Source organism: Sciurus carolinensis, unplaced genomic scaffold (genome assembly GCF_902686445.1).
Source record: "Sciurus carolinensis unplaced genomic scaffold, mSciCar1.2, whole genome shotgun sequence".
Classification (NCBI taxonomy): domain Eukaryota; kingdom Metazoa; phylum Chordata; class Mammalia; order Rodentia; family Sciuridae; genus Sciurus; species Sciurus carolinensis.
This window is the reverse complement of record NW_025920128.1, coordinates 422,574-445,573: the sequence shown is the minus strand read 5'-3', so window position 1 is coordinate 445,573 and position 23,000 is coordinate 422,574. Positions and strand designations below refer to the sequence as shown.

Sequence of the window (23,000 nt, the reverse complement as noted above, 5' to 3'; positions counted from 1 at the left end):
TTCAAAATATAAATATGATTTTTAATTCCTAAATGATAATTCTGAACTAATTATTTGGGTTCAGATTTTTCTTTAAATTCTGAACTGATAGCAAGTCTAAATTACTTCTCAAATACCAGACACTTAAAAGGTTAAAGAAAACAGTTTATGAAGGAAAAGACAGAAGAAAGAAAAACAAAGTCACCTTAAATCTAAAAGTTTAAAGTAAAGTTAAAAACGAGATGAAGAATGTCAGGTAAGCACGCAAGGGTGCTCATGGACCCGAGGTCAGTAAGTACCTCAGCCAGTGCGGATGGATGCTTAACCAACAGAGGAATGTCACGGACAGGTTCACAACACCTGCCTTCAAGAAGCACACAGAGTGAGCTAGAGAAGAAAGAGAAGGAAGGAATTGAAAAGTCAATACCATTTCAAAAGATGAAAACACCAAACTGTAAACAGGGCAGCTTTTGTTGATTAAAGATCCAATCAGCAGTGCACGTGTTGAGACACTGAGATTTCAGGTCACTGGCAAGCATCAGTTATGTCAGCCAAAAATTGTTAGGATTGATTGCACAAAATTAAAAGATGCTTTTAAGAAGAACTGAACACTCGGACAGCAGGTGGTGCCTCTTCAACGTGAGTTATTCTGAGTCGAGTGCCATGGGAGGGGGCGGTGCAGGAAGGGCCTCCCTGCCGCCTTGCCTAGGGCGGGACACGGCACAGCTGCAAGGCTGCTCCTGCCCAACCACTAGGGACACCGCCACTGGAGGTGGCACCAGAGGAATCTGCAAATCCAGCTGCACTGACGCCTTTATCTGCTATTTATTTGCCTCCCCATAACCTGCTGTCCCTAGAGACTTCAGGTCTTCTTCCTTTTTCTTGTCACTTTAAAAATGCATTAATCTTGTTGAAGACGCTGCATAAACTGGAGGTCTGGGTTGTCTGTTGAGAATTACTGGCTGATCCCCTGACCTCTTCCAAGCCCATATAAAACACTCTTAGGGAACCTGCCTTCGTTATCTGTTGGGGGCTATGCCGTGCGGACGGCGCGGGATGGCGCTTGGCAGTCAGCCAGAGGTTGCTTTGATCACATCGGTGGCGAGGAGGTTGATTGACATAAGCACACCCAGGTGATTTGTCATTGGCCTTATTCAATTAAGTCCACTCACACAAAGCGTGCACAGGTGTTCCCGAGTGCTCCTGATCCTGCCGGCTGATTTTGACCTTTACCATGATTGGGCAGCTAGCTCCTCGCCTAATCTTTGCATAATTGGTGTCAGCCCTACCCTTCGCCTCCTGGAGGGGATATAAACTGGCTCTCCTTGAGCACTGGGTTTTTTTTTTTTTTTTTTTTTTAAAGAGGTTGGAGGTTGGAGGTTGGAGGTTGGAGGTTGGAGGTTGGAGGTTGGAGGTTGGAGGTTGGAGGTTCCAGTTCCCGGGTTTCCTGATTCATCAATAAACCGTTCCGAATTCAAGAGCCTCGCTACTCTTTTGTCCCCCGTGCCAAATTGACTCTGCTGGACGGCGTCAGTTATCCTCATGTGATCTGTCTATTGCATTGGGATTTTGCAGTCGGGGGGAGAGATTGGGCTCAAATCCAGACACAAACTTGGATGGGGGAATTGGGAGCCGAGGAGCAGCGTGGTCAGGGCCTGGCGCATTTCTAGGAAGAAACACCAAGACCGACCAACGTGATCCCACAAGATTCTTGCTGAAGGCAGGCGAGGGCGCCAGCATCCCCTGGGGTGGAGGATGAGGAACCCGATCAGAACGTGGTCGGGAGGGTGTCCCTCAGCACCTGTGCACGGTTTGCTTGCTCAACTTGGACAACGCAGAGACTGAAATGGAAGCCGAGCATCAGGCCCATTTGGGAGAGTTCAGAGGAGCCAAGTACAGGTTGGCCAGCAAGAAAGTGGTCAGGGAGGGGTGCGGCCCGAGCGCAGCACTGGGTTCACAAATCAATCCGGGTTTTCTTGGAGCACAAGGTGCAAATATGAAAACTGTCGTGATCTTTCTTGTGGAAATTTAAAGTTAAGGCAATTGACAAAAAAAAAAAAAAAGAGGAAAGATTATTTTGGTGGACCACAATGCATACTTTGCATACTTCTGAAGAAAAAGCTACTAATGTTTAATGGAAATACTTATATGTGGTAAAATAAAAAGCAAATAAAATTGTTCCCCTGCCCCAATTCCCAACACCTAGCGAACAGCCTTCAAAGCCCATGGAATTTCCTGAGGGCAGAGTCCTCTCTGGCCCACCTGCTTTGGACCAGCCAGTGGATGGCAGGGGATCTCTAGAGGTGTATGATGAAAGGTCAGCAGGGTGGACTCTCCAGCTCCACACCACCGCTGACCTCCCGGGAGGAAAGCCGTGCCAAGGAGGCATTCAACCCTGGAAACTTAATCAATCATGCTACGGGGTGAAGCTTCTGCAAAAGCTTCAGGGAAACTGAGCACAAAGACCCCCTTAGAACTGCAATTCTGGTGATCACGTCAGTCTCAGACCTGTCACTCAGAGAAGCAGGCATGAGTTTGTTGGAAGGATGGGAAAAAGGGACTCTCAAGGGAGAGAGAGGGGCCTCACAGAGAGAAGAGGGACACTGTGCCTCTGCTTCCCTCCAGTCTTACTGGGGCATTCCCAGGGAAGTTTCCAGAGAACCCAGAAAGCTCTTGACTTTTGACTGACAGCAGGATGACATCAGACCTTCAAGTCCCCCCTACCGTGACTACTCTAGGTCACTTTGGCCCATGCCGACTGCTTCTGAGTAAGGGCCACAAAAGTCCCCCCTACAGGATGGCTGTGTTCTTATCAGCATTTCAAGGCCTGCATTTCCCCTGCAGATAAGTGGTTATTTACTGAGGAATGTGACATATCCTGTCCACTCAGGCCAGGCAGGGCTGCAGGTACTTTGTGTTTTAAATGTAAAAGCATGCAGGGGTCCCTTAACCCAGTTGCATCTCTTATCCATGTATTTTAAGAAAACTGTAAGTCAGGGGATTTTCCAGCATCATCTACCAATCAGTAATGGAGACCAGGTCAGTCTGAGGATCCTGAGAAGCATCAGATCATCACCAACCATCTGTGGCCACTAGACTGATGTCCTCCCTACACAACTTCCCATGCCCACCGCTCACCCAGGTTCCTATGAAGAAGAGCCCAGAACCCCAGAAGCACATCTCTCACTCTCCAGATGCCGATTCCCCCCTTGAATGTGCATCTGCTTTCCCAAATAACTCTGTCTGAACAACATGTGCTGAAGTTCTTCTAAATCAAACCCACCAAGAGCCCCCCTGGTCCTGAGCCGAGGTCCCCTCTGCAGGAACACCTCCCACCTTTCTTGGTGACAATATGACCAAGAATGTTAAGCAACAGCAATGTTTGTCACATAAGTGATCTAATGCAGAGAGGAGACCCTTAACAGATGGTTACATTTCAATATAATCTGAGAATATAATTTCATGACACTACACTGAACAAAATTGATCTGAGATCATCAGAATTCTAACTGGAAAAGCTAAAACCACAAAGCTTAACAGAAAATCATGGGAGAACATGTTCATTACTTAGGAGGGTACAATGATTGGTTAGGACACAGAAAGCAAAACATTAAAATGATTCATGGTTCTGTCCTCATCAAAATTATAAATCCTGCTCCTCAAAAGGTCCATTAGCAGAATGAACAGGCATGACCGAGGACTTAGCTCCAGACTGCCCAGGCCTCCCTGTCCCCAGCTCTACTGTGGCCCTCCTTGGGGTTCCCACCAGGCCCTGCCACAGCCCCTCAATCTCACCTTAAATGCCAGACATCATACATTGGGAATGAGGACAGAGACACACAGGGAGCAAATAATTTTGTCATTTCTGTAAAGTGGTCTGATTTTTACAGGACCGACGCATCTGACGAGCTGACGGTTCTGGAGTTGTAAGATTTCCATTAAGGTCTTTCATACATTGACATCACCGCCAGGGAGCACAAAACTCAGTCAAAATCTGCACGCAACAAATACGACAGTGGAAGCTTGGCTGGCGTCCTGCGCGCTGTGCTCGCGGGTGGAAAGCGGGGACCCCGAGGCTGGGGGCACGTGCGGCGCCTGCCGAGGCTCTGGGCCCGCTGGCAGGAAGGGCGCGTCATCTGAAGTTCGTGGGGAATGCAGGCACCGAGCAGGACCGGCTGTGATTTCCCGGAAATTCAAAGCAGACGCCCCTGCAGTGAGCCGCGAGCACAGCGTGAGCGCCGGGGTTTCCGTTCCGTTTGTGTTTTCACTTTTGACTGATCTTTTAGAAGAATCCTCATCTTTAGGGCTGGACAGAAGAGACGGGCAGCCACGTCCGAGTCCTTTGGCCTCCCTGCCTTTGTCGGGTCCCCCGACACACACACGGAGAAGACAAAGGCGGTCAGTATCAGGGCAGCAGAGTCTGCCCCTGGTCCTGGGTCTGAGGGTTTAAGAAGCCAGCCGACCACATATCCAAAGGAGCCGGTGGAGGTGGAGGTACCGCGCGTGCAACGTGGAGAGATGGAGCCGAGCTGCGAGGACCCGCCGGGGCGCACCGCGCCCCGGGCGGTCCCCACCCTCCCGCTCGCAGGCTTTGCACGCACAGCGCACTCTCCGCGGGCTGCTTCACCAGGTGGCTCCCCCGGGTCACAGGGGCGCCGCGCGCGAGCCACCCGGGCAGCGCAGCGCGACCCGTGGCGACCCCGAGCGTCAGCGCCGGGCCTGGCCCCGTGGGCCCGGTGGGGCGGCTGCCGGCTCTAGCGCAGAAGCACAAGCTCGTAGTCGTTCTCCGCGGAGCAGGCGGCCGGGCTGGCGGCTGGGGCCCTGAGCTGCGCGTACTCCGTCTCCGAGGCGCCGCGGGGCAGCGCGCGCCGCGGGGCGCAGTCCACGTTCTCGTAGCCGTGGTCGCTGGCGCTCAGCGAGGGCCGGCGCGGCGGCGCGTGGCTGATGACCGTGTAGCACACCTCTTCCGAGCCGCCGTTCCCGGAGTCCTGCACCGGGGGAGACCGCAGACGGGGTCAGCTCGCCTCTGCGCACAGCCGCCCAGGTTCTCACCCAGGACGCCCAAGCCCGTTCCCAGCGGGGTCAGGGACCTCGGCCTAGCAGGCCACTGCCCGGTCTGCTTCTGCCCCACATCCAGTAACAGAGGCGGGAAGGATTTGCAGACCTCCAATACGGAAACCAGCCACACGCTGCGGTCACACAGTGAGCAGATCTCGAAAAGTAAACCGAGTCATTAACACCAGTTTTTTGGTTTTTTTTTTGTAAGAGAAAATGCTAATAATAAAATTAGTAAGGAAAGAAAAAGTTAAAAACTTTAATATATACTAATTGAATCAATGAGATGCTCGTGATGTAGTTTTCTGCGTTATTGATTTCTATCATGTTCACAAGCATGCATGTTAATTTCTGGATACAGGGACAGACAGGATGTGGAAGCTAAACGAAAAACGTTATATTGTGTTCAGATAATAAGTGCAAGCCTACCTGATTTCATCTGTTTTGTTATAAGAGCTTTGAAAATTAAAACATTAGGTGTCAGCAAAATTGGGACCATAACAATAACTTTCTAATCATCTAAACCAGTTAAAATATTTCAAGTTTTTATTTCCTTTCTTTATCCACTAAAATTACCAGGTAAATTATTTAAAATACAAAAGATATCTCTAAGTCCACTTAGAAATTGTAAGTGAAGAAAGGCAGTTGCTACTTTTGAATAAGATCATCTGTATTTTGACATTTATCAGAAAAATGCAATAAAAGTTAGTTGGGGGCTCATCCTGATGATTTTTAATTACCTGATTAGAAGTGGATAGAAATTCTTTACCTAGAGGATAAAAAACAAAAGGAAAAGAAAGTGAGACTTGTGACTTCCACCCCCACAGGGAGCGGAAAGGAAGGAGGGAGCTGGTGGTCAAACTGCAGAGGCCTGGTCCCTTCCTTACCCGCCCCACAAGCCCAGGCTCCCCTGAATGGCGAGACCAAGAAAGAGGCAGGTCACCCTGCATTCTGTGTGCTGGTACACACCAAGTCCACCGGCGACCCAGGACTGGTACCAAAACGTCCACAGACACCATGGCAGTGAAGTGGGGAAGCAGACCATGAAAGCTGTGAATCCGAGATGAATCCAATGAGAGTACCACAGGACAATCTCATGATTCTTAAAGAGGACCCGTCATGATGGCGACAGATCCACAATAGCAAGAGTAACTCTTTCAAATTAAATACAAACACACAGTTCAGGTTGATTTCAACTGTGAACCCTGAAGCAATTTGCATACAAGGAAATTGTATTCAATTTGTAGTGACTTGAAATCCACTACTTACCATTTTTTTGAATAAACAACTACCTTAGGGAATTCACCAAATACTGAGTAAGGCGACCATCTCAATTCGTAAGAAGAAAAGTGACTGATTCTGAAACCTACAATCTAATCTGCTTGATAGCTAATCTTAGCAATTATTAGGCATATTAGGTAAATTGAATAGATGCTGGTGAACAAAATAAGCTAAGAATTTCTAATAGTTAATAATTTCTAATAGTTAATAGTTCTAATAGTTTCTAATAGTTAAGAATTTCTAATAGTTAACTGTTCTTCACAAATAAAAAGTCATGCCCAATGCATTGATTTCAAATAGGAATGCTACATACATTCGTGTAACCATGTGCCCTTATCAATGCAGCCATACCTAACGGTCTAATTAGATAAGTGTGCTTCAGTTCCGGACTGCTTTATGATCATAGACTGAGGAAGTTACGCAACCTATGGGCAGTTCTGGAGGTGCGTCTGAGAGGCATGAAGAAATCAGACTATTGGGTAAAGTGTTGCTATTGGTGCTGAATTTGTTACAATATTTAGGAACAATCCTTTTAAGTTTCCTATTCAAAGTAGGAGCAGGCCAGTGCTGCTTGGAGGACCTCTGGAGGTCTGGACCTTGGAGGACTGGACCTCTCGCAGACTTTTCATTTGAAAATAGGGCATTGACTGCAAAAGCATGAGAGCAGGTGCATCTGATGCAGTCTGACCGCAGCACCCTGAATCCCAACCTGCCTCGAGTCTCTTCTCAGAGGAGCTCCCGGCTCTGGTCCTGGGAACGAGATTCTCCTGACCTGAATACCCACGGGAGTTGTCTTGCAGAGGAAGATGGCTTTCTGAGGGACAGCATTACATCAGGCTACGGGGGAAATATATGAATGTAGCTGCTAAAATGGCAAAGAAGACCTCCCTTTCTCCAAGTCCTAATACACATTAATGAGTATTGCATTGCTTTCTGAAATGCAAAGGGAACGTGTTCTAAATAAATCTGGTAATCCAAGTATGCCTTGAAAGCTCTTTTCTGAAGTTCAACCCAAGTGCAGCTAAGCTGCAGAAGCTGATGTCAGGGATGCCTAAAGAAAGAAATTCACAAAGGTTTGAGAGTCTGGGCTAGTTCAGTCACCTGGTTTGGTTTTGAGATGGAGCAGATGCATTACATCTAAATATGGGACATAAAGAGTTCACCATCCACAGCACACAGGGCGCAGGCTTATGAAGGCTCAGCTGTGGCCACCTGACGCAGAACGCAGTCTACAGGACTGATCCCACAGGGCTTATGGGAAGAGTGGAGAGCACCGGCCTCTTTGTGGTCCCTGCTCTTCAGAGCATGGAAACACGGGACGTGGCACCACCGGGCTTCCAACTTGTGGCTCAGGGCCTGAGTGAAGGGCCAAGGAAATGGCCGTAAAGACCTGCTTTGCACCTCGACCCCTGATTTGGATAGTGGGACAAATGCTGTTGTTCCTGGATCTGTTTCATATGGGTTGAAAAGGCCCTTAAACATGTTCTGTGACTTTCGCCAGGACTGGAAATCGTGGGCAAGATCAACGCTGTCGCCCAGTTGGTAACAGCATCTCACTGGCTCTCCAAACCTACTCAGCTGGCGTGGCACCCGTGGAACCAGACCAACCAGCCAGAAGCAGAACAACTTCCCTGCAGAGTCAGGAGGTTGACCGCATGAAGATGTGGCATTGATTTTGACTGCATCCCCTGTTGACTTCGTTTTTTAACCTGTTCGAGGATTGCTGGGTCTGAGTCTTCACAAACATGAGACGCGTGTGAGTGGCAGACGACACCACTGAATTAAGCAAGAGGTGCCAACGCCTAACACGCACTCCTTTCAAACGCGGGCAGCCAGCCCAGCTTCCCTGGTGCACGTCACAGCTCCGTCAACTTCTGTCTTTTGGTCAAAATCTGACTTCAAGAAGACTGAGCCCCTCCCGCCTCCACATCATGATGGTCCACAGCCCGAGGACAGAGGCTGACAGATCCAGCAGAGAGGAGGCAGACACCTCGCTTCACACACTGAAACCCAAGGAGAACAGGGACCCAGCAGGTTCTTCAGGCTTAGTCACCTGAATGACTCCAGGATGGCCACATCAAGTCAAGTTTGTCTGCTCTCTTTACAAAAGCAGTACAATATCTGGTGAGCCCTTTAAAATTTGGATCAGCCATACACCAGTTGAAGTAGGTACAGAATGAGATATTCTACTGTAAAAGCATTAATAAAATCCAAAATGTGGTTCCATTAAAAAATAGCAATAATGCGTGAACTTGGTGCCAAGGTGTCGTTCAGCAGTAGATCCCTTACCTAGCATGTGTGAGGCCCTGAGTTCAGTCCTCAGGACTCCAGAGAGAGCGAGAGAGAGAATAAAATAACTGAAGGATGGATCGCTGAGGACCACCTCCACTCCAGGTCGGACTCATGAAGGTGCAGTGTCAGAGGGAAGCAGGCAGGCAGCTGTGGCTGAGGACCCCAGGCGGTGTGACATCAGAGGCGGCAGCCTCAGGAGGGAGATGCGAGCCCCAGCCGAAGTGCAAGCGCCGGGTCAGGATTAAGACGGGGCGTCCTCCAGTCGGAGGCCAGCCGCAGGAGCGGCCTTAGGCTCTTGACATGACTCACAGGCACAAATGGCCTTCCTGCCCAGGTCTGGTGCCACCACACTCACAGCGCACTTGACATCACCGCCAGGTGACACTTCCCTGTCGCGACCGCGGGGACTCGGTCAGGCCCTCCTGCCTGGGGTTGCAGTGGCACCTGGTGGCTCTGCTCTCCACAGCCAGTGACGCTCACTAGGAGCAGGGAGCAAGCACAGGCTGGGGGTGGGTGGGCGGGGAAAGCCCCCAGGGCGGCAAGAGGCAGGAGCAGACCCGCAGGAGCAGCAGGAAGCTGAGGAGGGGAGCCGGTCCCCCACCCCGGGCAGCCTGCAGCGCAGGCGAGGGGCCTGGGGCCACGCCCAACCGTACCTGGGGCCCGCACTGCGGGGCCGGCACAGCGCCTGTGCGTGGTGACCGGCCGCGGGCTGGCGTGTGGGGGGTCCTCACACCCTGGGCCTACCCTCACCACCACGCAGCCTCATTTGCCAATTACGCCTCAGAAGAAAAGGAGAGAAGCGAAGAAAACGAGTGTCCTTAAGACACAGCTGTCCTCGGGGACTGACACCACTATTCTTAATTGCCTGTTTTGAATAATTACGTGATTACCACCCTAGACAGTGTGGCAGGTGGAGAGAAGAAAAAAGACAAAATGCACTCTATCGCCAGCCGATGTTCAAAGCGGCACTGTCTGGAAACAGTAATACAGACACTAAAATCCGGAGGCTTTGGTTAATGACTGCCCTCACACGTTTGTGAGGCATGGCTCAACCTACATCAAGGACAGTGTGACCGCAAGACCTAGGTCGACGGTCTGAGAAGGGAAGACCTAGCAGCCGCTGCTCGTGCAGACCCTGGATGGCTGAATCCACATTCCCGTGCGAGGAAGCAAGGACTCACCGCTCTCCTCTTGACTGTGGGTTTCCCCTTCAGCCGCGGCCATTTCCTGCCTGCAAGGTAAGAAATGAGCTGCCCGGTCGTCCTCTGGTCCTCCGAGACCCTTCCCGGCGGCAGCACAGCCCTCTGAACAGTGGGGCCTCCAGGAAAGCGGTGCAGCTGGAGGGCACCGAAGGTCAGGAAGCGCGGGACTCACAGTTCCACGCCACGCGCTGCCTCCCGCAGAGCGCATGCGAGCAGGGGCGGCGGGACGTCCCAGGGAGGCTGGACAGGGAGGCTGGACAGGGAGGCTGGACGTCCGTGCACCTCGCTGCCCTTCAGGGTGCGGGCGAGAGGGCCCTGCAAGCTCTTACAGACAGGAGCGGCAGCACTGGAAGTGTGGGCCAGCCGTGAGAGGAGTGGAGAGTCCTCGTGGGGCACGGAGGGAAGGCCTGGGCCGTGGCTGCCAACACAGCACCTTCGTTCCCTGCCTCCCAGCCTGAGCCTAAGGGGAAGCATGGAGGCCGCCGAGGCCGCTGCTGTGCTGGCCTCCGGCTCAGCAGCCATGCTCGCAGGAGAGAGGCGCCAGCCAGGGGCGAGGCATCGGTGGCCAGGTGTCCGCGCAACACGCCCAGCGAGGCAGGTCCTAGCGCCTTCCCCTCCGCACCCTCAGACACTCGCACACGGTCACACTCACACACACGCACGCACACACACACGTGCGGCAGCCGGGAGCTGGAACGTGCACAGCTGGAGGATGGAGGAATGCACAGCTGTGATATAAAAATATGGTCCAAGAATCACCAAAAAGAAAGTGTACTGCTGGGCCTGGTGGCGCACGGCTGTAGTCCCAGCGGCTCAGGAGGCTGAGGCAGGAGGATCGAGAGCTCAAAGTCAGCCTCAGCAAAAGCCAGGCCCTAAGCAACTCAGTGAGTCCGCGTCTCTAAATAAAGTACAAAACAGGGCTGGGGAGGTGGCTCGGTGGTCAAGTGCCCCTGAGTTCCATCCCCGGTACCCGCCCCTGAAAAAAGAAAAAAGTAAAGAAAAAATGTGCTGCCAAGCGTTAGACATGGTTCCTCTGGGAACCTGTGACCTGTGAGCTCTCCAGGAAAAAGCAGGTGGCCGTGGCCGCGCGGCCAGGTGGCCGCCAAGCACGGGAGTGAAGAGTCAGGGCGCTGCTCTCCTGGCCCCAAGGTCTGGCCTCAGGTCCAAGCCGCCCAGGTGGGCAGGGTTGGTCTGTGCTCGCTCCCCACGGCCTGGCCTCCAGGCTGGTGCAGGATGGCTTCACTGTGGGGAAACCAGGACCTAGGGAGCGTGGGTGACCGTCTCCCGGGGACACGTTGGCCAAGAGGACTGAGAGAACCCAGCAGCAGCAGCCGCAGACCGCACGGCCGGGCGCGAGGAAGACAGTGTGCTTCAGAACCTCAGCACAGGGTTGAAGTCAAAAGCTCCTCGGATCTCAGGAGAGAAGAGCAAGGTGGCAAAAGGCGAAGGCTGGGGACACGCCCCAGAATCTGGCCTCATCCACCCCAGAGTGGCCTCAGGGGCGGCCCTCCCACCACCCACCTGCTTGGAGCCTGAGCCGTGGGTTTCTAGTGTGTCCGGGGCTGCGGGGCGGCCCACACGCGGACTCTGCACTTCACTCGGAAGGCAACTCCGATCCTGGCATTGGTGGCCCGTCCCTCCAGCCCGGGGCCGGCAGCTGCCTCCCTCTGGCCCGCGCCTCTCCGTCCTCTTCCTTCTTCCTGCTGCAGCCACAGACACCGGCCACCTCTCCTGCCACCACCCACCCGGCCTCCTGTGGCCGCCACCTGCCGCCTCCCTGAGATCGGCTGTGCACACACAGACGGAACCTCATTCACAGTTCAGCCTCACACACTCCCGCTCTCCACAGGAAGGGCTGGAAAGACACGACAGTCTAGGGTGCAGACCGATCAGGACAGCGACAGAGGAAGGAGAAAAGCGAGGGCCGCCAAAGACAGAGTTCAGTGAGGACGAAGCAGTGACTGGCCACACCCTGCAAGAAGCAACCAGAAACCAGATGGCGTCCCCGCGGGCGAGGGGCGGCAGAGGCCAGGGCTGCTGCCCGCGGTGCCGTGCCTGGGTCTTTTCCTGAGCGCACTGCGCTGTGTGAGAAAGGGTGGAGATCGTCGGATCCTGACTCCACAGATGACGTCCCCAGAGCCAGCTGCAGGGAAAGGGCCCGGCTCTCCTTATCCACGCATGACTGAGGCTGCGGGCTAGATGAATGACGCTCTAGTAAGAAACAGTCGCGGAGAGTGAACTTCCTGCGCCACCCGCAACGTCAGCCAGGAGGAGCGCTGGCTCAGGGCCGCCCCCCACGGGACGACTCGGATGGAATGGCCCAGGGCGCTCGGATGCTGCCCGACCGCCCGCCAGACGGGCTGAGGAGGCTCCCGGGCCCTTGCTCCTGACTCTGTGGGCCGGGATGCCTGAAGCTGCGCACCACCTCTTATTTAGTCATTGTCTACTCGTAATAAAGACTCGCTGCCGCTCAGAGATGTGCATGCTTCACTCCCTGTAGCAGGAAGAAATCAGAGGGTGAACCCAGTGCAGGCCTCCGTTATGGAGTGACTGGAGGCAGGGCTGCTGGAGGCAGGTGTCAGTCACTGACTGACGGCAGGGCTGCTGGAGGCAGGTGTCAGTCACTGACTGACGGCAGGGCTGCTGGAGGCAGGTGTCAGTCACTGACTGACTGACTGACTGACGGCAGGGCTGGTGGAGGCATGAAGCATTTCCCAGCCCCGGATCTGGCTCCAGACCTCATAAAAGAAAAGGCTTCTTCGGTTCCTCTTTAATTGCTAAGTGGAATGCTAGAGGAAAGCCCGCTCGATGCAGTGCACAGCCTGGAGCTGGACATCGCCTGCGTCACGGGGTGGGCCCGCCACCCTGCGGTCCCTGCGGACTGACTCGGGAAGCGCACCTTGTGCAGAGTCGAGATGAAAGTCTGTCAGACAGCCAGGCTCTAAACGGCAGCTCCGCTCGCAAGCGGCCAGTCCTCCCTCGGGAGGAGAAGGGCCACCCAGAGACAGGCACCAAGACCCTGGGGTCTCATGATCAGGAAGGACGCTGAGGGCACAGACACAGAGCCTGGCCGTCCAGTCGGTCAGGTCTCGCGTGCCTGGAAGCCGGGCCGGGGTCGGGGCCGAGCACCGCAGCTCCTGCACTCTGCCCCGCGGAGGTTCAGGGGGCTGACAGCGGGGCCGTGCATCACCGCAGTCAGGCCTGAAAGGCAAGTGGGCAGCAAAGGGAGAGGGGGACCACGGAGCCAGGGTCAGGCACAGAATCCCAGGGGTCAGGACCTGAAATGCAAGTGCGATGCGTAAGGGACAGAAAGCCATGGGCGCCGGGGCAGAGCCCACCCAGAAGAGCAGCAAGGTCCTCCCAAGCAGGCCTGGGGCCAGCACCTCCAGGAGGCCACACTGCCCTCAGCCCAAGCTCAGGAGCAGCATTTACAGAGAAGTGACGGGCAGTGAACAGCAGGTGCACCGTCCCCAGGGGAGCTGAGCTGCTGGCCCAAAGAACGTGAAATGAAGTCAGGAGGCCCAGAAGGCTGGGAAAGGGCGGAGGCTGAGCAATGAGGCTGGAGAGGTGGGCAGGAGCCAATTCCTACACACCTGGGGGTCCTGGCGAAGAGTGTGGCTTTGCTTTGGATGCAGTGGAAAGCAAATGGTCTTAAGCAAGGAAAGGGTACCATTAGACTACGGTTTCCCAAGATCCTCCTGGCCACTCCAGGAGAAAGAGGTTGAAAGGAGCCCATTGCAGACATCAACTGAGAACAAGCATCCTTTACTCCAGCTAGCAACCCTGCGTGCACCTGTGTGTGTGTGTGCATGCATGTGTGTGCATGTGTGTGAGTGTGTGCATGTGTGTGCATGTGTGTGCATTGTGCATGTGTGTGCATGTGTGAGTGGGTATGTGTGTGCGTGTGTGCACATATGTGTGTATACATGTGTGAGTATGTGTGCACGTGTGTGCATGTATGTGTGTTTGCATGTGTGTGTGCACGCATGTGTGTGCATGTGAGTGTGTGCATATGTGTGCATGTGTGTGCATTGTGCATGTGTGTGCATGTGTGAGTGGGTATGTATGTGTGCGTACATGTGTGTATACATGTGTGAGTATGTGTGCATGCATGCGTATGTGTGCATGTGTTTGCATATGAGTTTGTGTGCATGTGTGTATATGTGTGTGCATGTGTGTACATGTGTGTGCATGTGTATGAGTGTGTGTATGCCAGTGTGTACATGTGCATGTGTCTGTCAGTGTGTGTCAGTGTGTGTGTATGTCAGTGTGTGTGCAAGTGTGAGTGTGTGTGTGTCAGTGTGTGTGCATGTGCGTGTGCATTTGTGTGTGCATGTCAGTGTGTGTGCATGCATGTGTGCATGTGTGTGTATAGCAGTGTGTGTATGTGTGTGAGTGTGTGTGTGTCAGTGTGTGAGTGTGTGTATGTCAGTATGTGTGGGTGAGTGCATGTATGTCAGTGTGTTTATGAGTGTGTGTATGTCTTTGTGTGTGTATGCATGTGTGCATGCATGTGTGTATATCAGTGTGTCAGTAGTGTGTATGTCAGTGTGTGCATGTGTGTGCGTGTGTGTGCATGTGTGTCAGTACGTGTGTGTGTGTATGTCAGTGTGTGAGTATGTCAATGTGTGTCAGCGAGTGTGTGTATGTCAGTGTGTGTGTGTGTGTATGTGTGTGTGTGCATGTGTGCATGCATGTGTATATATCAGTGTGTCAGTAGTGTGTATGTCAGGGTGTGTGCGTGTGTGCATGTGTGTGTATGTAGTGTGTGTGTCAGTACATGTGTGTGTGTGCATGTCAGTATGTGTGTGAGTGCATGTATGTCAGTGTGTGTGTGTGTCAGTGTGTGTATGTGTGTGTGCATGTGCACATGCATGTGTGTATATCAGTGTGTTAGTAGTGTGTCAGTGTGTGTGTGTGTGCATGTGTGTATGTAGTGTGTGTGTCGGTGTGTGTGTGTCAGTACATGTGTGTGAGTGTGTATGTCAGTATGTGTGTGAGTGCATGTATGTCTGTGTGTATGTGTGTGTGCATGTGCACCTGCATGTGTATATATCAGTGTGTCAGTAGTGTGTATGTCAGTGTGTGTGTGTGTGCATGTGTGTGTATGTAGTGTGTGTATGTCAGTATGTGTGTGTCAGTACATGTGTGTCAGTGTGTGTATGTGTGTGTGCATGTGCACATGCATGTGTGTATATCAGTGTGTGTTAGTAGTGTGTCAGTGTGTGTGTGTGTGTGCATGTGTGTATGTAGTGTGTGTGTCAGTGTGTGTGTGTCAGTACATGTGTGTGTGTGTGAGTGTGTGTGAGTGTGTGTGTGTCAGTGTGAGTGTGTGTATGTCAGTACGTGTGAGTGTGTGTGTGAATGTGTGTATGTCAGTACGTGTGAGTGCGTCACAGTGTGTGTCAGCGAGTGTGTATGTCAGTGTGTGTGTGTCAGTACATGTGTGTGAGTGTGTGTGAGTGTGTGTATGTCAGTGTGTGTGTGTGAGTGTGTGTATGTGTGTGTGTGTCAGTGTGAGTGTGTGTATGTCAGTACGTGTGATTGTGTGTGTGAATGTGTGTCAGTGTGTGTGTGTGTGTGAGTGTGTATGTGTGTGTGTGTGTCAGCGAGTGTGTGTATGTCAGTGTGTGTGTGTGTGAGTGTGTATGTGTGTGTGTGTCAGTGTGAGTGTGTGTATGTCAGTACGTGTGAGTGTGTGTGTGAGTGTGTGTATGTCAGTGTGTGAGTGTGTCACAGTGTGTGTCAGCGAGTGTGTGTGTCAGTGTGTGTGTGAGTGTGCGGGGTGCTGGGGCCTCGACCCAGGTGCACTCCACCACTGAACCACACCCTTTTCATATTTTATTTCGAGACAGGACCTTGCTAAGTTGCCCAGGCTGGTGACCCTCCTGCCTCAGCTCCCAGGCCCCTGGGCCCCGGGCGAGCGTCACCAGGCCAGGATTCCCAAGAGCACCACTGCACTCACTCTGCTTCTCTGACCGACAGCACCTAACCTGTCCCCAAGTCGCAGAGGCAACCGCCAAGGCCCTGGCTCTGTGGCTCTGACAGCAACCTGAGGACGAGGCTCTGGGAGTGAACCCGAGGGAGTTGCCTGACAGTCTCTGCTCACCGTCTCCTTTTCACTCCTCGGTTTCCCTTCCTGTTCTTCTTTTGCTCCTTTCCCAGGCAGCTGGATGGAAACAGAGGGGAGAGAGAGACCATTACCCCTCCACTTTGTCACCCCTTCTCCGGCTCCTGACCAGGAAAGCTGCTCCTTTGGCTGCACATCTTTCTCTCAGCACTGACGGGCATTTCTGAAATGAACCAGCTTGACTGGAGAAGGGCTGTAGTCCAACCTTTTATTTTCTGGGTCCCGTACCTAGGAATCAGAAAATTCCAGGGTTGGGTTTATCATGGTCAGCCCAGCAAAATTTCCAGAGTCTCCAGAAGGCTGGGGCGAATCGCCCGGCAAGGTATGAAGACCCTAGGACGGGGCAGTGCGGCTTCTCCGAAAGCCCAGTGCAGAGCCAGCGCTGGTCCTCAGCCCTGCAGGGCGAGGCCCGTGGGCCCTGGGCCCTGCATTCGAGGACAGCTTCTAATTGTTGTTCTGGGCATCAAGCAATAGCTGAGCAGCGAAGCTGAGGTCAGACAAGTCGTGTAACTTGTGCGGTTAACTCAAAGGTTATGATGGACCAAACCCCCCCCCCCCCGCGGCTGCTCAGGCTGCCAACTCCACCGCTACCCCAGCAGCGTCTCTGAGTGTTTTCCCCTGGGATTTTCCTGATTCACAGTCTGCTCCCAGATTCGACCAGATCAGACTGTGAGCATGTGCATCTCTCCATCCGCACGCACCAAGCAGAAGGCCAGGTCCCCCGGTCACTCCCCAGCGCTGGTCCTCTCCTCTCCTCTGTGCATGCTCCTGCTTCAGGGGAGACCTTTCCTGGGCAGTGACAGATCCCGTCCTCCAAAGTCACTCCCCACCTTCTCCAGCTGTCCCAGTCATCGCGACCTTTCATTTTTGTCAAAGGTCTCTGTCCCCCAGCATCAGCCAGGCCACCCCTAATGTCGCTGGCACACCTTCAAGAAGCATGCTGCATGCTAACCTGCAGGGCCCCTGAGCAGAGAGCAGGGTCTGCAAAACGCAGAGGAGGTCAGGGTTCCAGAGGGGCCGCGTCTTCTTGCAGGAGAGTTCTGACGTGGAGTCGGCTCGGCATTCACACCGCGCCCAGTCTGGAGGGGTGGTGGTCCCACTGGGCAGACCCTGAGGCAGGCGGTATCTGCCCTCAGTGACCCAGTTAGTGACTTACCTACCCAAAAGTAAACCAAAAAGCAGGACCTGATAGTGCGTGGCACTGGAGCGACCTAGCTGGAATTTCAGATCAACACGCTAGTGACACTAACTCCCACCACACAGAGTAACTTTGCCCCACAGCCTGGAGGTGTCCACGGCTGTGTGGAGGCCCTCCCGGCTGCAGGGCCATCTGCCTGGCTCTGCTTCCCACAGTGACTCTGACTAACGAGCAGCACTGTGCTCACAACGGTGGTACTAAGAGGACAGCGTGCCGTCCGTGAGGGGCAGCAAAAGGAAATACCAAGACTGGAGGATCTGCCGCACGAAGAAGCAGATCCAGTACCAACACAGACGCTGATCTGTAACCAAGAACCACATCCAACGGGAAAAGAATGGGCCTTCCAAAGATGACCTTGCAAAGTCTGTCTTGCATCTTGGAGAAAAGAAAGTTGAAAGCCCACTTTATGCCATATAGTGATGGAGAGTCAAGATCTAAAGGCGAAGGTACAAGTATCGAGTCAGAGGAAGAAAACTCCGAACAAAGACCGAGATCCAGCAGTGAGGCAGAGCTGGGGCGTGGCTCAGTGGTGGAGTGCTCAGGGCCTACTGTGCGCAAGACCCTGGGTTCCATCGCCAGCACAGAAAACAAACTTGAGTAACCTAGAGTCCCAGAGGAACAGAAGCCTACACCCACAGTGACACTTGGACATGAATATTTAGAGCAGCTTCACTCAGAACAGCCCAAACTGAAAGCAACCAAATGCCATCAGGGGAAGAACGTTCAGCATACTCCTGTATATTTGCACACAAACAGACTCTGGGGCATTCAACAACAAAAGAAAGAGAGAGGGAGGGAGGGAGGAAGGAAGGGAAGGAAGGAATGAAGGAAGGAAGGAAGGAATGAAGGAAGGAAAGAAGGAAGGGAGGGAGAGAGGGAGGGAGGGAGAGAGGATTGCACAGTGTGAATGAATCTCTCCAACGCAATGTGGGAGAAAGAAAGTTGGCACAGAAGAGGACACATCACAGGCATCCCCTCACAGGAGACAAACCCAGCAACAGAGACCACGGCAGTGTCTGGAGGCGAGTCACTGGTAGGAGCATCGGGAACTCCTGGGTTGGCATGGTAACTGTGGGCAGGTGCACTTGTAAAAATCAGCAAGTGTCACAGTAACTAGCATGTGCTTATTTCACTATGTACAAACCTTACCTCAGTACAGAAATCGACTCAAGGAAATTTATTTTAACAAACAAAAGAAAACCCCACAAACCATTTGTTAAAAATGTATGTGTTTGACTACATCAGTATTTAAGGTTTCTGATGAAAAAAAAAAAAAAACCGTGAAGTGAAGCGAGGTCTCGTAGGAACAGATATTTGCAGTGGCCAATACACAGGGAGTATCTGTGGTACTCAGAGCACGCCCCTGCGCCAATCAAGAAAACCAAATGGAGTACAGTATGCACAGAAAAGATCTTTGGCATCTTCTTTCGTTAAGAAGATGGGGCAGAGAAGAGCCCTACGCCCTGGAAACCACCTGAGATTTATTCTGGCTACTTGGTCCTGAGAGGGCGTGGGTGGCCTCCCTGTGAGCACTTATGCAGATTCAACTCTTTCTTCCCATGCTGGTGATTGAACCCAGGACCTTGCACATGCTGGGCACACACTCCACCACTGAGTCATGCCCCTAGTTCCTCAGATTTCCTCAAAAAGCCAAGTTCTAAACATCGTTGTCTGGAGGAATTTGGGCTGAGTCTGAGGCCACTGGGGACAGGATGAATTTTCCATGACTAAAACTTTCTTTCAATTATAATCTTTTCTCCACTAACATGCACTGGTGGTATGGATGACCAGGTTCACATGGTATTTCCACACATGGATGCAGGGTCACATCACATCTGACCTCTCTGCGTGCTTGCAGGGTGCACATCACATCTGACCTCTCTGCGTGCTTGCAGGGTGCACATCACATCTGACCTCTCTGTGTGCTTGCAGGGTCACATCACATCTGACCTCTCTGCGTGCATGCAGGGTGCACTAATCTGACCTCTCTTCTTCCACCCTTCCTTCACACACTGCTGCCATTTTGCAGAGCTGCATGATCAAGAGGCAGAGTGGAGGGATGGGTAAGGGGAGGCAATGCGGAAGGAAGCTTAGACAAGCATGTCATGTGCATGTATAATATAAGACAGGAGCTTCATCTCTATGCACAGGTAGAGAACCAATCAAACATAAATTAACAGACAGTGAAAGGAACTTTAGTAAAGGAGGGGAATGGGGGAGAGGAGGGAGGACCAGAAGGAAAAGGGGGAATCATGAACTGAAAGCGAATCCCATGCAGTGTCAGCTTCTTGGGATGAACCCAACTACTATGCATGACTATAAAGCTCTAATAAAAAATGGGGAAGAAAGAAAAAGAAAGAAAGATGTCGGAAGATATTCAAGATGATAAGAACAATAAACCGAGCAATCTACAATTCAGATTTTCATCCTTACTAAGGAACTGCTTCACTGTTTTTAGTTGATCCAGCTTGTGGGCACACACCTCACTGGCTGCAGGTAGAAGCAGGTGGAGAGAATCCTGCATTCTGGCCTGACGTATGCTCCAGCTAGAGGTCTGCAGAAGAAGCCCCCCCACTTTCTGCCTGATGTTTACCCCACAGATGAGCCACACTGCACCCCCATACCCCTTTGGGAACCACGGGCCGGCTTCCAGAAGGCAGGGGAGGCACCAGCCACCGTCCCAAGGGCAGGGGTCCCGCAGAGACCATCTAGATTATCAGAGAAGTCCCGTGGGCTTCATGCTCTTAGAACCAGGAAACTAAACCCTCTTCTGATGCATATCACCACAGGAAGGAAGCCACCCTACGGTCATCTACTGTGTGATTCCAACTGCAGAATGTGCTAGAAGAGATAAAACTATAGAACCAATGAATGAAAGATCAGTCGTGGTTTTCAGGGTAAGAAGGGAGGGAGGGATGAACAGGTGGAGCAGAGAGCAGTTGAGGGCAGTGACTGTATCCCAGAGGGTGCTGGGCACATAGGATGCACTTGCCCAAACTCAAGGACGTTCCACCAAGCGTGGGCCCACATGGAAAGCGGACTCCAAGTGACAATGGGGTGCCCTGGTCAGTCCACTGGTTGTGTGTGCCACTCTTGACAAGGGATGCCAACACAGGGAGGCCATGCATGGGTGGAGGCAGGACAGCAGCTGCATGGGACATCCCTGTAACCTTCCACTCGATTTTCCTGTGAATCTCAAATTTCTCTTAAAAATAAAGTCCATTAAGAAGTATTGGAATTCTATGGTCTGAGGGTGTCCCTCCAACTTCACCTGTTGGAAACTTAGTCCCCAGTGCAACAGGGATGGGAGGAGACCTTCCCGAGGTGGCGGGGTCCTGAGGCCTCGGCTCTGTCGACGGATTGATTGTGCATTGCTGGGGCGAGGACTGTCACCAGGGAGTGGGCTCCCGACACAGGACGAGCAGCAGCCTCTTCTCTCTCCTGCCTGCTCGCTCGACCTTCCTCCCAGGTTGACAGTCAGAGGCAGCCCCCGACCTCGGACTCCCCAGCAGCCCCCCACCTCGGACTCCCCTGCAGCCCCTGACCTTGGACTCCCCCGCAGGCCCCAGCCTTGGACTCCCCCACTGCCCCCCACCTCCGACTCCCCCACAACTCCCCACCTTGGACTTCCCAGCACACCCTGACCTCAGACTCCCCTGCAGCCCCGGACCTCAGACTCCCCTGCAGCCCCCGACCCGAGGTGAGTGCCTGGGCATGAGAGGACGCTGGGCTGGGAGCTTCCACTATGACGCAAGCACCAGGCTCCCTGGAGAACAGGCTCTGCTCCCTCTTCCCCTCCCCAGATTCCAACCCAGAGCTGGAATCCAAGCTCTCTGGAGGGGAATCGTGGGAGCCTCAGCAGAAGGCACGAGCCAAAGAGCAGAGCGAGGGGGAGCTTCCAAGCCCAGGCACGGCCACCGGGTCCCACCGGGTTCAGGTTCATCTGAACCTGGCTGGTTGATCTGTTTCCTCTCGCCCTGTGATTTTCACAAAGCAAGTGAAGTCGGGAACCTCCCCGCAGAGGCTGCCAACATGGTCACAGGTATAAGTGAGAGCGTTTTAAAAGCCACACATGGAGAAAACGAGAAGCAGAGACCCCTTAAGTCTGCATCCCCAAGCAGGTCATCACTGCCCTCGACCTGCCTGAGAGCTCCTGAACTGCAATCCAGCCAGGAACGTCGACCTAAAGCCGTATTGCTGCAGGGTCAACAGGCGTTCCAGGGACTTCAAAGAATGTAAAAAGGCCTTGTCCTTGTGGTCAAACAACACATGATCTGAAAGACGCAAGCCGTGGTGGAATCAGGACAATGGGCAGCGTGTGCTCAGTGTTGTAGACGGACAGGAACTATCCACAGAATATGGAAAGAACAATTTCTGGCAGCAGCCAGGAAGATGAAGCGTTAGATCAGAGCATGCAGAATGGATTTTTTTAAATATTTTTTTAGTTGTCAATAGGCCTTTATTTTATTTATATGCAGTTCTGAGAATCAAACCCAGTGCCTCACACAAGCTAGGCAAGTGTTCTACCACTGAACTACAACCCCAGCCCAGAATGGATGTTTTAACAAGTAAATGTGATTGAAAATTAACTTTGGAGCAGGACATCTGCCAGCCAAGACATGCACTTGAAATGAGAACATTAGCCCCTGATCAGATTGACAGGAGCACAAGATGCATTCAGCAAACTTACGACAGAAAGGGCAAAAAGCATATTTAGTTGGGCTAACTAGGCCCACGTTCTTCAATACCTGCTCTGTGCTGAGCTCCAGAGAGGCGGCAGGGCCCTTGATGTGTGCCCGTGAACGACAGTCTCCCAGGCAGGAGACACCGAGCAGGGGGGCTGCAAAGTCAGCGATGGACGCGATGTCCAGAGGAAGAAGAGCAGAACTCAGGAACCTACAGATGCAAAGCAAGGAGTGGGCCTCAGGCGTTAGCCAGGGAAGGAAAGCGGCCCTGCAGCACAGGAGCCACGGGGCTTGCCCCGGGCAGACCCATGTAGTTGTGCTAAGGCGAGAGTGTTGGAAGGGCTGTGGGAGAGGGGACTGCAGAGAGGAGGCCGTAACACCAGTCCTTCAAGACTCAGAAACACGTGAGCAGGGCCGCACCTGCTGCCTCCCCTGTCCTACCACTTGCCAGACACGGAAGCAGGGGGGGGGGGGGGTTGGAACCAGGCACTCCTTGAGCGCCTCCGCCTGCGAGTTCTGGGTCAGTTTCTGGCCCCTGGATGGCTGTGCGTTGTCTTGCCAACCCAGAGGCTGGTGGGTTGGAGGTCCATCCTACGTCCCAGATAAGGGAAAAAGAAGGGGTGGAGAGATTGGAGAGGCAGAGGTCTCGGGCTGCCTGATAAGCACAGATTCCCATTTCACTTCAGATGCGCATGCATTGCTTCTCAGTGTCAGTTCCACCGGTAACAAGGCCCAAAATATCACACAAGGTGCGCTCACCACAACAGCAAACCTGCCTGTTTTCTGAAATTCGGATTTGACCCATTGTCCGCTAGTTTCGTGTTCTGCACCTAACACCCCCCTTGGCTCCGCGGTCGGGAGCGGCCACACGCCCTTCGAGGACGCTGCCCTCGGAGCAGACCTCTGTGGCACAGCCTGGACAGCCACCCTGCACCACATCCACTCTCCTTCTCCCAGGAAAGGCAGCGTTGCAGCCAGGACTCACCTGAGCTCTCTCGGAAGAGCGTTCCCCATCTCCCACGGGCGCGCTTCTCAGCTCCAGCTTCTCTCCACTGGGGCAGGCTTGACCGGGGCAACGCCCCGCGAAGTGTGCAGGTCCCCGTGGCCTCTGACCACTGGCTTGAGCTCCTGCCAAGTGCTCGCGGCCGGGGCTGGGCAGGACAGAGCGAGCAGGAACG

At 53.1% G+C, this 23,000-nt stretch overlaps 1 protein-coding gene across 2 annotated transcripts; it reads right to left on the bottom strand.

The window, feature by feature from the left end:
- Positions 1–2,402: 2,402 nt before the first annotated feature.
- Positions 2,403–22,976, bottom strand: Gcsaml (germinal center associated signaling and motility like). 2 transcript variants are annotated; one of them, XM_047537601.1, is made up of 5 exons: positions 22,808–22,976; positions 15,919–15,978; positions 9,789–9,838; positions 5,775–5,803; positions 2,403–4,967 (listed from the first exon to the last, which is right to left on the bottom strand). In XM_047537601.1, exons 1-5 carry the CDS (start codon positions 22,834–22,836, stop codon positions 4,734–4,736), a joined length of 402 nt encoding a protein of 133 aa, XP_047393557.1. In that variant the 5' UTR covers positions 22,837–22,976; the 3' UTR covers positions 2,403–4,733. The 2 variants fall into 2 exon arrangements, with proteins under 2 accessions (XP_047393557.1, XP_047393558.1); XM_047537602.1 differs by lacking the exon at positions 9,789–9,838 and adding an exon at positions 21,886–22,033 and having other exon boundaries at positions 4,858–4,967.
- Between the last annotated feature and the right edge of the window lie 24 nt (positions 22,977–23,000).

Bases quoted from the DNA above. Each gene is read 5' to 3' on its own strand.
- Gcsaml (XM_047537601.1), bottom strand. From the start codon at position 22,836: ATGGGGAACGCTCTTCCGAGAGAGCTCAG. The intron at 9,839-15,918 runs GTGAGCAGAGAC...CTTACCTTGCAG, and splicing joins CGAGGAGTGAAAAGGAGACG to GCAGGAAATGGCCGCGGCTG. The intron at 4,968-5,774 runs GTAATTAAAAAT...CCCCCGGTGCAG, and splicing joins TTCTATCCACTTCTAATCAG to GACTCCGGGAACGGCGGCTC.